The sequence below is a fragment of the Anser cygnoides genome, chromosome 1 (assembly GCF_040182565.1).
Source record: "Anser cygnoides isolate HZ-2024a breed goose chromosome 1, Taihu_goose_T2T_genome, whole genome shotgun sequence".
Classification (NCBI taxonomy): domain Eukaryota; kingdom Metazoa; phylum Chordata; class Aves; order Anseriformes; family Anatidae; genus Anser; species Anser cygnoides.
The window spans coordinates 43,118,775-43,133,186 of NC_089873.1; the positions used below are offsets into that span (position 1 = coordinate 43,118,775).

General features: G+C 37.2%; 1 protein-coding gene across 10 annotated transcripts in view; it reads right to left on the bottom strand.

Moving 5' to 3' along the window:
• Positions 1–2,807: 2,807 nt before the first annotated feature.
• PPP1R12A (protein phosphatase 1 regulatory subunit 12A) overlaps positions 2,808–14,412 on the bottom strand; it is a 129,900-nt gene continuing 118,295 nt past the window's right edge. For 3 of the 10 annotated variants that reach the window (XM_066993439.1, XM_048078767.2, XM_048078764.2), the window contains 3 exons: positions 12,953–12,983; positions 11,835–11,885; positions 2,808–5,191 (listed from right to left, as the gene is read on the bottom strand). In XM_066993439.1, coding sequence (XP_066849540.1) covers positions 11,854–11,885; positions 12,953–12,983 — 63 coding nt within the window. In that variant the 3' untranslated portion in view covers positions 2,808–5,191; positions 11,835–11,853. Of the gene's footprint in view, positions 5,192–5,243; positions 7,537–9,025; positions 9,097–10,026; positions 10,189–11,834; positions 11,886–12,952; positions 12,984–14,412 lie in introns of those variants that run through there. The other 7 variants (XM_066993431.1, XM_066993438.1, XM_066993433.1 and 4 more) reach the window with 5 other exon arrangements.

The window sequence follows — 14,412 nt, forward strand, 5'->3', positions numbered from 1 at the left end:
CGGTGTGGCAGCAGCTCTCCCTTTAAAGCGTCAGCAATTCATTGTGGGTTTTTGAAGCTTTATTTTTTTTTTTGGGGGGGGGGGGAGGGTTATTAATTCTGTCTTTCATATGAGAATCTGCAGTCACCTTTGGGACTGGTATATTCTTTAAGTCTGTGCTGAGGCAGAGCACTGTCACTGGAGCAGGGCACTTGCTGTTACTGTCTGACAGACCCCAACTGCTGCTCTTGCACTCAAAACAAATGTAAAGCAAATACCTCCAGTCACCAACATTTTTTTTCCCTTGTTATTAGTGGCTTCGACCTAAGAACCCGAGGAAGCTGAATCACCATAGCTAAATGTTAACAATGTGTACATAATCATGTAGAGTAACAACTTCTGAAAAACTTCAGCAAATTGTCTGCTCTACTCACGGCAGACAGACTGGCTATTCCTACATGGGGAAAAAATGTAATTTCACAGAGACAATTCTCAGGACTGCGAGAATATTGTTCTAAGATTTAAAGCCCTGTATAGGTTTGCTGTTGTTGTTTTTTGTTTTGTTTTGTAGAGTTAGAACAATCCTGTGGCAACAATTCCGTAAGCTTCTGGAGTTTTCTATTTAAGAACTCGCGGGCAGTCTATGCTGGAAATTCTACAGCAGAAGCTGCAGTAGAAATGAAGGATTAAGGTATTTCATAAGCCACTGAAAAAATAAACAATTGCAAAATTTAAGGAAAAGAAGAAATTAAAAAAAAAAAAACATGGGAAAGCAACCCTCTACAAGGCAACTGCAATTCTTTCTTTACCCTCTTTAAAATTAGGTTCCACAACAACTTACATAAAGTTTGTATAGTTGTGTAGTTTTTCAAACTGTATGCTACCCAGTGATTTTGTCTTGCATTTTGCTGCGACAGTCTTCAGAATTGTAGCTGGAAATTAAATTTTATCTATAAAACATTAACCTATCAGCTGCACAGTTGAAGTGTCAAAATTATCTACTGACCACACTGCATCATGTGAAGTTGCAGGAGCTGAAGCTACCACTAAAAGGGGAAAAAACCTCCCAGTGTCACTGAAAGCAGAGCTGCCCACACCTTCCATATGGGACAGGCTTGAGGCCACAACTGCAGCTCCCAGCACCACAGGCTGCACTTCACTGCGGCGTGCCCGATGGGATCACTTCTGCTTCTGCTGCAAATACCAACACGGCGCCAGCCCCTCTCTGGAAGAGCCACCGTGCTACACAGGTAGGCACGACCTTGGGATGAAGACAGGCTGCCAGTAAAGGAACTGTGAAGTGCCAGCTGTGTAGAGTCAAGCCACTTTCAGGATCACCCAGATCAAGTAAGAGTCAGTAATGATTACTTTCACCATGTCATTTAGAAAGAAATGACTAAAAGAGAAACGCCTCCTCCAAGCAGTATTAAAAGCCCGCAGCGAGGCACAATTCATAGCGTTGCTAACTTTGGACAATTTTCCTGTTGAGGAACTCAGATGCGATGGGGCACTAACTCTGGCTACCAGCCAGTTTTGCTCTGATGTGCCCCCTACCCTTCTCCACACGCACCGCTCAGCTTCTGACGTGGTGATGCCTTACAGCACCTGGCATCGCGCCGTACTTCCTCCTCGCTACCTGCTCCTCTTTAGCACTAGAGATCTCCTGTCTACCGTCTTACTCATCTTTTTGGCACTGAGTGGTACCTTCACTCTTGAATATAAACCTCACTGTTAAGTCAGATAGCAGAGATAGGAGTCACCTCATGTGGAGCCCATTTCTGTATGATAAAGATGAAGGGAATAATTAAAACTTTTCCCTTGATGCACATCTCCTGACACAGGTATCTTCAGCTCCCCAAGAGCATACTTTTCTCTCTTCTACAAGATGACCTCTATGTATTTATGTTTTCTAGAAAGGAGAGAACGTTTGCTCTAAGACAAGACCACCAAACAAACAGTGGCTTACAACTATTGAAGAGGGAAGATAAATATCCAGTTTTAATGCTCATCTAAGCACAAAACAGTTTACCATGGAGAGTAACACCAAGACTCATGTTTTGTATTTGGTGCTCAACAAACAACTGCACCAATCTACACAAAGAGCTTCTCTGACACATTTAGCAGAAGTCTGGAAGTGGCGTATGGTAGGAAGTGGGAAGGTCCAGAGGAAACTGTTCATGGTGAGGGAGATGCGGTGGGTAAAAACACAGTTCCATCTCCAGAGCCTCTTACTCTAGGTGTAACTGCTAGTGTTTGGACCCAGTAAGTCCTGCAGCCCCTACAGACACACTCCCTCCATCCTCCCTGCACCCAGCGCTGCTTCCCCACGTGTGCTCACCCCTCCTCTTGGGGTGACGGCTTTGCTACCAGCTGGGGGTGGTTCTGTGCATTCCCATTGTCTCCTCCTCTCCAGCACCAGCTACTTCCATGCTTCCATCTGTTCTTGGTGTAAACTGTGGCACTTAAATATTCCTTTCCACAGTGGGACAAGTCCCCTGAAAATGTAGGTTGCTGTTTGGAATTACCATTTAAGCCATTAGTCATTTAAGCAAGCTTGCCAGAGTCAGCAGCCAGCAATAATATGTTTCTCATACGCAAACCATCGCCTATATAATAAAGTGGTCCCCTGCTACCATTTTGCCTCTGTGGTAGCATGATTTTCTGGGGCTGGGTTTGGTCTGCAACACAACCAGTACAGTATGATGGTGACACAAGTTTAGCAATTGATTTGTGAGATTCAGATAGTATTGCATAAAAAATGGTTCTCAGATTCTGCACACATACAGGTTTATGTAAAACATAGAAACATTCGTCCAAGTTGTTACAGATTGCATAAATATGGCATTTTTACTGTTGCATTTACAGATGTGCATGTACAACGATGTGCAAATAATCACAATTCGATTACAATCTTTGAAACGTACTTGAACTTGGCATCCAAGTAGCGCAATGAATGAAAAATGCCCACCGAAGAATTTAAATAGCAAACTTATAACATGGTTTAAATTCATAACAAATTTCAATGACTTCTCAGTAAAACTTTCACACATTTAAAATAGTTTGTATTCATTTTATTTGTATATGTCAAAATACATTTTTTTTTTTCCAAAATAGTGGGTTTTGCAACTAGTTTCATGCAGATACAAGGTCTGCTCAGTACTACCAATAAAATCAATATAGCACAGTAGCCATTCATTTTTTAGATATAAAGAATAAATAACCTAAATATAAAACACTAAAATATTAGAAACACTTATTTAATCATTCACAGGCACCCAAACTTTACCAAATATAATCCAGAATATGCCTAACTGTCTTGTAACAGAACTCAATACGTTGCAGCCATTCAAACTGTTCAATTCTTTGCTTATTTTACGTTAGCATACGACAATGGAAGTTCCCTATGGTTCAGACCCACCTCTCATACAGATCAATTACAATAAGATATCTCAAACTATCTGTGTACCTTTAAAATCAAGAATCCTGAGCTTGGTAGTAAGAGCATAACCTTACATCTTCAAAAAACCAATCAACAGAGAGAGGACATCATGTCTTCCTTACCAAAACATATCCCACCCCCATAAAACTACCCTCCCCCCCAAGTAGGCAGTAGAACACAATGACCTTTTTAAATGAAGGGGTACAAATTCACATTTAATATAGTATACAATATAATCAATAATACAATAGCTACTACAAGCTTTACAATGTACAATTTGTTTTAATGGCTGATCTGTTCAGTGGTTTTAGGCAATAAACTATGTGCCAATAGGATGTTGTATTTTGAATGGTTTAGTGAAAATATAAAAGCTGTTTCTAACAAAAGCGATCTTCACTTAAGTACTTTTTTGTTTTTAAAGGCCACTGAAATGTATAAAATGGTCTGACATGATGGTGTTATCAAATTAGATGCCTTCTCACATGGCAACGACAGTGCATATAAACATTAATGTGAGTGTAACGGGTTATGTTTTTCAAATGATTTAGTAACATTACTTTGGCTAGCACAACAGTTTTGGACAGCACTCAGATAAATACAGGTATGTGAAATGTAGTGAAGCAGTTATATTTATGCAATTTTTATTATGGTGAACACTATCAAATGAAAAAAAATGGGAAGAAAAGATAATAAAGTATTTTATATAGTTTAGACCTTTTGTAAAGATAGGGCTCCATACAATGTACAATGTCTAAATTCTTTATACCATAAAAATTAATGAACTTTGTTAAACACACTATTCTGGAGTAGCCTAATTTGCATTAACAGACATTTGCAATAGGGAAATATATTCAAGCATGCCACGTGGTGGTCTGAAAAATCAAACCAGTACACATTTATATATACAGCATCACTCAGTACCTGCTCAAATGAATGTGACGATTACAGGATCTAACATCTTTCACTACAAACTTTTTTTTTTTTTTTAAAGTGACCAATAAAGGCAGAAAACAGGACTCTTAAAATAATTCTAGTTTCAACTGACTTTTAAAGCATTTTGTATAGGAAATAAATGCATATTGCACAAACAGTGAAAGCAAATGTTCCACCAAGCATCTCTGTTCCAGGTGGTTGGACAATACAACTCTAGGTAGCTACACAGTTATGTAATTTAAAAGGGTGTGTGGTCTCTGCAAATGGTAAAGCTGTGGAAACACTGTACAAGAAAATCTGGTACATGAATAATTAGAAGGGAAAAAAAATCCAAACTTAAGATTTAAAGAAAAACTGAGTATAGAAAAAAACCTGGGAATTGTGGCACAACAAAAACATTATTGAGTAACTGTCTTCTGTGAGAGCTGAAAGCTTTTGTTGATGTAAAAGTGTTTATGTACAACTAAGGCTTACTGGTTAAATATCTGAGGCGTATCTGGCCTTGAACACTTTCCTTATTATGCTGTAGCTGTAAACAAGATTTCTCAGTCATTTTATCTTCTCAGCAGCTGCATTTTAACAGAAACAATGATCTTGATACAAAAAACACACAGGTAAGAGGGCGTTTTGGCAGGATATCTGAAAATGACAGTCTCCAAGGGATCTTCCCACACTTCCAGTGACTGCCATACTATGGTCCACTGGAGTTACTAGTGATGTGCAATACCGTTATTTGCTGCTGTAGTAAACCCTTTATTTTGAAAGTTTGCTTATAACTCTGATCAAGGCCCCATTTTCATCTTTTAGCCTCTGGTTGTCTGCCTTCAGGTCTGGTAGCATCTATCAAAAACAAAACACAATGGTTATTTGCAATTATACACTAAATAAAAGCAACAAGACTAGACAAGCACTGGGGATAAAAATCTTTATTCAGCTGAGGTATTTTGGCAGTTACTGTCCCCCTTCGTATCAGCAGTTCAGAAATTTCTCACCTTTTAGCACGATACAGTTAGGAGCTCTAGATTAGGGGTTTTCATTTGCTTGGTCTAGATACATTAAAACTAAGTGGTGCAGATGAGCAGCCTCTCCACAAAAGCATTTACAGTAGCATAAGAAAATTAAATGCTCCAGATTTCAGTGCAGAGCAAAAAAATGTTAATTACTGACAATTTAAAGAGGCTTGTCTATACTGCACTTGCGTGGTTTCAAAACAACATGCTGTGGCTAATTAAATCTACCACTGTGCTCTTGGATGATTTCATCCTGATCAGATACAGTGTGATTCAGCTTATTAACTCATTGCCTTTATCTTCCAATCACTGCCAAACTTGTGTTCAAGCGCACAACCTATAATTTGAGATCACATCCCTGAATAGCATGGCTCACACAAGATCAGATATTGAAACACCAGGCTGCATACTCGGGCACACAAGTTAGAAGATGGCAAGTTAAGTTTGCCACAGGAGATGGGTGACACACAAGCACAAAAGCTGGAAGGCAGAAGCCAAGTGAGGTGAGAGTTGGACAGGATCAGACAGGAAAGGAGGACAAGTCAGTGCACAGAGGCTTGTACTGGTAGAACATAACTTGTCCGAGAAGCTAGAGGTAATTTCAGAAATTCTCAGTATCTATGTTCACACACTGATAACAAACCACCTATAAAACTCATAGCTGCATTATGTGTATGGTTTCGAGCAGCACGTTCACACAGGAGCTATCAGCCTATTCCTGCAGTGTGGTTATTCAGTAACCTCAGGTCCAAGAGCATACAAGAGGTCTAAGTCCAACCGATGACCTATGTAACAACGGCTACAGAATTGTTCATGATGAAATTTCCTTGCCACTTATTTTGTTTTTGCTTTATCCAAACAAAATTATATCTTTGACTCCATGATACTCAGGACATTATTATGGAACAGAAGGAACTGTGAAGTTTTAAAATGTGGGGTTAATTAACCATGCGTTACACTAGATGCTTCATTTACACATCTCCAAAGGATTCCTCAGATCCTCTCACAGAGTGGAACATGATGGTGTACTAGGGATGACTGAGGCTATAGGATCTCTAGTTTCTTTAACTGCAAGTACCAGAGTATGTGAAATGAAGATCACAGGATAACATAAGAGGAAAAACGATGGTCTCCACAGAATAACTCTGCTAACCTGAATTCCTATTCTACTCCACGGTGTGGCTTAGGGCAAGTCACCTACACTGAGCTCTTCACAAGGAATCAAAGCTCTTTAATTCTACAGCTTCCATTACAGTCAGGAGAAAGCTGTGCTTTGAACATAAAGTGCTGTAAAACACTGATTACTTTCAAAAATCATGTCAACGTGTTTGAACTTGAGCAACATGAGTAATCATTTGACAATTTTCAAACGTTATCTGTGCTTTCTACGCTGTTAAATAGCCTATTATCACCACTTCTTATCACGCATATGCTATGAAGAGACATTAATTTACTTTTTGAAAAACTCACAATGCAATGAGAAAAATCACAAACACACACGCAAAAACCCTAAGAGTAAGAGGAAATAGTTTTGTGTTCTGTGAGTTTGGACAGTTAAATTAATGCTGCTATCAACTCAGTGAAATAGTGCCTTCAGGAGGAAAAAAGCAAAAAGCTGTTCTATTATCCAAGGCAATTCTAAGATATACACATATAGGGATCAAATGATTCCCACATTTTTCATTCTGATGCCTTGATTTTGTGATCTCAGGTCAGTGTCTTGTCTGGACAGTAGAGAGGGTCTATCAGGAAAAGGAGGGCAAGAACCAATCTGGAGACTCCATCTAAACACCATATTGTGGGTTGAGATACACGTGCTATTGGTCATATGCAGTTAACAGGCACATGTACCACACACTTGTGCATGCACCTGTAATATTAGGATAAACCTACAGTTGTTCTGATGTGTATATGCAAACAATGAAATAACCATTTGTTTGGTAAAAGCAACCAACACCTTTCTTTCCTACTTTTCATTCTGTTACAGACTTCATACCAAAGATCCTGGGTGGAACCACAAAGCATTTATCTAGCTATGCACAAGGAAGCAAAGGAGTCTGACTTTGTTCTTGTTAATTGCGTATTTCAACAAGCGTCACCTTGTATGCCTTCCAATGAAATCTCAAAGCAACTCCAGTTACTTCACAGTCCTCTTTCAGCTTAGTGACTAGGGAGCTACAGTCAATAATATGTAATACAAACAGGCAGACACAAAAATTGATATATTTTCTGGTGAACAATTTTAACAACAAAAAAAAAACAACACTGTTCAAATTTAGAGCTTTAACATAATCCAGTACCATTACATGCTTGCAGATCTCTGTAGATTTTAATTCTGATTAAACTAATAGGTAGAATACATATTAAAAAAGTATTTTCTCTTTTGTTATGAGTCTGCTAAAGAATAAGGGAAGCCTGGCAGGAGACAAAAGGATTTGTAAGTAATAGGAGACTTATCAGAAAGGATAAGCTCAAGTAACATAAAATACTTATACTTCCCATCTATACTAATCCCAACATAAAATCCACGTACTAAACCCAGCCAAAGATATTATGCAATTTTCTTGGAGCAGTGCATTCCTATGGTACTCAGACTTATGAAGTGGTACCACATGCCTTTCATGTGCAGAGGCAGAAGAAAAACCTTTTCATGAAATTCACTAAAATTACCATTACATACTTTGTAATTCGAATTTGCTTTTCACTAAATTAATAGAGTAGCTTGCCTTGATGAGATTCTTGAATAAGATTACAAATGCACTATCTGTATTATATTACTTTACATTACTACTCATAATAGTTATAATTTTATAATTATATTACTTTATAATACTACTTATATTACTTTTGCCTATCTGTATTATATAACTAGATATGAACTTTGCAGTACTGTAGCTGATCAAATAATTTTTCAATAATCACCTGATCTATGTGGAGCCAACTCAGTAGTAATGACTGTGTTTGCTGGAGGATATAAGAGTTTGTACCTATAAAACAGCTTTGTAAATAAATATTACAGAAAGCTCACGAGCTGCTAAGGTACCTGTTCAGATTAACCAGGCACACTGCTGTGGTTAAGCTACATCGCAATATCAAGCCTCCCTGCTATGTTTCCATTGCTTGTCTTTCGCTAGCCCAGCTCCTCAAGCTCCACAATGATCTGCCTTTGAAAAATTCCCCTACAAAAAAGGAACGCCAATAGTTTTCTATGGTTTAACATCCTAAAATGGCTTAACATGGTTAAAGGAATGCCAATACTAGCAAAAAAAAAGATGGTATGGATGTGTGGCTGTGGACAGCAGTCACTAGATTAAGCTCGGTTGTGTTGGAAACCCATGCTTAGCTGAAGCTGCTGTAAGACAAGCTGCCCCAAAGGGACACCTCTCCCTTCTCCTGCAGCAATATGCTCCTGCTGCTTTCTGTGTGTTACCTTGAGCAACCCAGCCACGCTGGGGTGAGATGGATCAAGTCATAAAACTGATAAAGGGATTTCTTTTCAGCCACGTCACTGAGCTGACTTGACTCACTCAGCAAGGGTTAACACAAGGGAATGCTCAGGAATGCAGGGCCTGGACCAAGAACAACCTTTCTATCCGCATCCTATTGTTAGGTCAACTTCAGAAAGACATAAAGCCAAAGGATAAATTTGCTATTTATTTCATACCTCTTAGTGGGGAAAACCTGAGATCTGACTCTGAGCAGAATGAAAAAAAGTGTATGCTCATCTCCTTGCTTCTACGAGAGAAGGGGGGTAAGCAAAGGGAAGCAGGTTAGCAAGAGCCACTGTGCAGAATAAAAAATATTTTATTTTCACCTACAGATCTTAAAACCTCACTGAAACGTCCACCCCATGCAGTTGTTATATAAGAGAAGGAAGAAAGGGCAATCGATTTGCTCAATCTGACAGTCTAGACAGGGTGTTTGTGTCGTCCTTGCATGATAGGATTGTGGTCCACGACTGGAATGCCTACACATATAGCAATATAAATCAGTTTGACTTTTGACTTAGTGCTAAAATTGGGTATTTTAAGCTTAGTCTAGATAAAAATATGGATTGTCCAGAACTGCACAGGAAGTTAGTATAGAAAATATCAATTGTCTTGAAAGTCTGATATATTTTAACGGATGACAACTTTGGTCCCCTCTAAACACTAAATCAGACAAATTTAAGAAACTAAGTTGCTAATGCAACTGTTCAGAAATGCACAGTACTGCAACCGTTTCTCAAACTTTCTTTAGTTCTGACAAGATTTGTATCAATTCTATGCATTTTAATTATATTGCAGCATGAAAAGGTCACTTTCAATTTGTTGGAAAACCAAAGACAAATCTGTCAATTTGAGCATTTACTCAAGTATCAAAACAGGGGAGTGACTTCAGTTTATCCTAGTGTGCACTCAACTCCTTTCAAATTGTTGCCCAGGGTTTTAACATGTCTAAGGTCTCTCGAAATCCTTGCCAACTTAGCTTCAAGTGAAAAATGACAAGCTTCAGTGCTAGTATCGGCAACACCACACCATAACAATGTATCTGTGACATCTCTGTTTGGTACACTGGACACCATGCTTTAGCCACACTTCCATAACCGAGCAGTAAGTCAGTTTTGAACACACAAGTGTTAATTGTAAAACTCTGCCCAAGCACAAACTTATTGTCAACACCTGCCTGGCTACACAAAGGAGAAGGAAGGAATTACAAGTCCACAGAACGCTGTTGCCTACAGGACCCTGACAGTTTGGCAATCACACGGGTCAAGGCCCTATTCTCAGTCACCAGGCGCTCATTTATGTGTCTCAAAGATTGAATCTGCTTTATTTGTTGCAGGTTCTGCAGGAATCAAAGAAATAGGAGTGAAAACGGGGAAAAAAACACATATATTATGTTGAAAAGAACAAGAGATGAACAGAATTGAAAGAAAACTTAGAAGAGACAGTCCTGTTTAAAGTAGATAACTTGCTGTGAAAATAAAGTATCAAGCAAGTGGCACATTCCTGAAAAGCAATCTAAGAACCAGCAGTGATTAGTCACAGCTTTCCAAAACAGTTCAGGATACATTAACAATGAGAGTTATTCCTGGAATTCTTTACTTAACATCCCAATTGCACAAACTAAATCTCCTATTCAAAAGTCAGTAAATAATGATATGTTTAACATATACTTGTGCATGAGAGTGCAACAAATGTCAGGAAGAGTATTAATATTTAATTTAAAACCTTCACATATTGCATATTGAAAGTAAGCTTTTGAAAAAGGCAAGATGTAAGCTTCTGAAAAAGGCCAACCATCCCTAACAGAAATTTACAGGTTGGTGACAGAAACTCATACCCTGTCTTCCACTTTTAAAAATAATTATTTTCCTATACCACAATTAGCTTTCTACATATTTCACTTCTAAAGACCTCTCCCTCAAGGAACCTCAGACACTGTGTTCCCCTCCTTACAGGAAACTACCTTGGCCTGAATCCAAGGGAGCTATAGACATTGTGGTTGCCTTCTGTTTACCACTGCTCGTCAGTCTCAACTGTATCAACAAACCTTACTACAAGTATTTTAATGAAAAGGATTTGGAAGTTAATGCAGTTTTCAAGCACCAGAGGGAGCTCAAAAATGAGCTTTAAAGTAAACTTATTAATCAATGACAACTATCAAATGTCAAAACAGTGGTACTGCTTTAAAATTATGGGGTACAAAAATGTTTTCTATTTCATCATGTTCCACTGGTTGTCTAGTTACAGTTTAATTTTATCAGTTTGGTTGGCTCTGTCCAATATTATATCCAAAGTGAACCTGCAGGACTTCTCTGTCTTCTTAATTATATCAAAGAACTTAATGCTGATAAACCAGGAAATGAGAAAAGTCATACCACAACTTTTATTATTCAGTGCATGTGGTAAATGGTACTTAGCTGTCAACATCTGAAATCTAAATTTGCTGCTTTTTGTTAACTAAAAACTCATTACTTTTCATTCTATACAAATGAAGGTTTTTCTTTTGATATTGATAATGTGCTGCCTAATACATAAATTAATGAGATTAAGCTTTTTGAGCAAAGCAACATTTAATGCTTTATCTACAGAATTATCTATGCTTAATCTATGGAACTATATAATACAATTGTTTTTAAATTATTAAAATATGAGAGTTTTGCATCAAAAACATAGATGGCAATTCTGTCTTGATTAGATCAAAACATGTTTCACGGCAAACATCTCCAAATGCTTCTTGTCAGCCAATATGTTATAGAAGTGTAAGCCTCAGTACCTTCCTAGAAAGTAAGTCCTATATGTATGACTGCTTATGCCAGAAAAACAGCTCCACTACAAACTAAATGAAACGAGTGATTTTGAGATGTGGTTATAACTTACTTATTTTCTAATGAAATTATAGAGAGCAGTAATATTGCTAGACTAAGTGTTGTTTAATGCCACTGACATAATCATACACCATGTTAACAACAGTTTAACAATACTTACTTTCAGTTCCTCTTCCATTTCAGATATCCTTCTTTCTAGAGCTCTTTTTTCCTAAATCAGAAAATGTGTGTTAACACTGAGCAATACTATTCTTTTTTTAATTAATGCTTGTAAATATTGTGATAACTGTGAAATACTTCAAGTTTCAAAGATCATACAACCAGAAGCATAGTGTAGACAGGAAACTTGTGATGGCCGTGATATATAGAAAATATTTCAATATTGAATTTCAATAACTTAGGAGGAAGAGATATAAAAATTTACATCAAGTCCTATTTTGTAATATACCCCTTCCTTTACAAAAACTTGGGACAGTTTGTAAGTACTGTTTGGAATTATTTTTCATAAGCTAAGTTTCCATAAAAGCTTAATATACAAGAAATGCAGAAAATGATCAGAAACAAACAAGAATATTAAAAGAAACAAGCACAAAAGCGTAAGCTTTCATAGACAAGCAAACGTAGCTGAAAAATCTGCCTCAGCTCAGTGGGATCTGTCCACACTATAAACTGCAACGTAGTGTAGATGCAACCCAAACTTACGTTATGTGAGTTCAGCTGAGTACCAAGAAATCTAGCCACGTAAGACCACCTGCTTCTTGAGTAAATGTTTCCTGAATATTTTCTGCGTTTCTAGTATAGTATAGTTGGTATGATTTTTTTTCCCTTTTTACCTGAGAAGCAGGAGGAATTAGCCTTTGTCAAGAACTTCAGGTTGTTTTGATAACACTGATCAGAATACCCAAGCTACTGTACTGAAAATTAGCTTAGGGTTTTCTATACTATGCTGCAGTCTGCAGTGCAGACATGCTACCATATTTCTAAATGATATTGTTTTGTTTAAACCTCATTTTCAACGCATCTGACAGATCAACAGCTAATGCAGTGGACTTCAGGGGTTTATAGCTTGCTTGCTTGCTTTTCTGTGTCAGACAATGCAGTGTGTCTCATGTAAAAGCAGCTGCGGTTATTCACTATTCTACATTCAGATCTTTCCAAAGTGTGAAAGGCAAAAGCAACAGATTATTGCAAAGTGTACATATGCATCTGCATACAATGGTGTTATGCAAACAGCAAGCAGCATTGACTAAGGTGTGTAAAACTTTGGTTAGATCATACCGCCCAGTAGATACTGACTCTTGCCGGTCACCTTTCAGATACAAATCATTTAATTTAGTTTAATCATAGTGCAGTTATTCCCCAACATTTTCCCATTTTAGAATACAACTTTAAAAGTTTATCAAAGTAATAGATTACTGCAGTTGTTAGTACTTAATGTACTTAACTACTTCAAGTTACTAATTTTCCTATAAGTAAAGACTGATAGTAATGGCATAGTAAGTACCAGTGAGTTAACTGCAGTAAGCAAGTGACTAACAAAAAACCCACACCATCTTACATTACTTAGAACGTTATTAGTTACCTACTTGTTTTGTAGGACTAAAAACCATTCGTCCTTTTGATGCATTTGCTTACCTAACATGTTGAGTTTGTTTAAGAATAACTATTAGCAATAAAAACCAGTTAAATAAAATAAAATCCTTATTTCATCAACTTTGCATACTTCACATAATAAAAAGGAAACATTTAAATGGACTGGCTTAGATATAAGATCTGTTGCAAAAATATATAGCTCTAATTAGATGAAGCTGTTTCCTTTTTTTCCTTCTTACTCTGCTAGGAAGTGGCTAGAGAAATGCCAACAAAACAACACATCAGAGTTTTAGTAGGAAAAATTGCCAGTATTATCTGGTTAGTCCCCGGACTCAAAAAAAGGCTTTCAAATGCTTAAGCAGTGTAAAATCTTATGATATACATCAACATTTCTTTAAGGTACGCCAAGAACATTTGTAGTTCTCAATATGAAAAAAAAGCACAAACCAGTTTCTCATTTTATAAAAGACAATAGCTCATTTGTATGTACTGAAGCAACCAGAAACCACAGTCTTGGTGCAGCGAGATTGAGGTACGTGGATATACACAGGTGAAAAACTGACCCCAGAGTTATAAAATTAAGTAAGTAAACCCAGATATTGTTTATTCAGTAATATAAAAACAATAAGCTCTCCCCAACACAAATTCCCAGGTGATGAATTCTAGATTTAGAAGAAATGGGTTAAACATATCTCCAATTTAGATCTATACTGAAATCTTGCAGTGTGAGTTGCATGCGACCATGTTATATGAAATTCTGAAAAGAGCTTTTAACATACTTTTCAGAGTGACAGACTGTTTCAGAGTGACAAAAACTGTATTTTTGCCTATGTACTTATTTCTAATCCTCAAATTAAAAATGTCGACAAAGCGTCATCAAATCACATCATGGAAACCAATGTATAAAGGCTAAGTTCAAATAAAATTAAAAATCTGTATTTTCTAAATTTTGTCACAGTGAAATTCTAGGTTTAATAAATGTTCCCATCTTCTTTACTGAAAAGGTACGGTTCAACTGGAAAATATCATAGTTCAAAGATGTCTTCAGGTTTTTCTTTACTTTTGTCCTCCCTTTTTCTCTATGTACTTATATGAACATCTTTAATTCTATATTTTATTTTACTGAAGTCTTATACTTGGAAAAG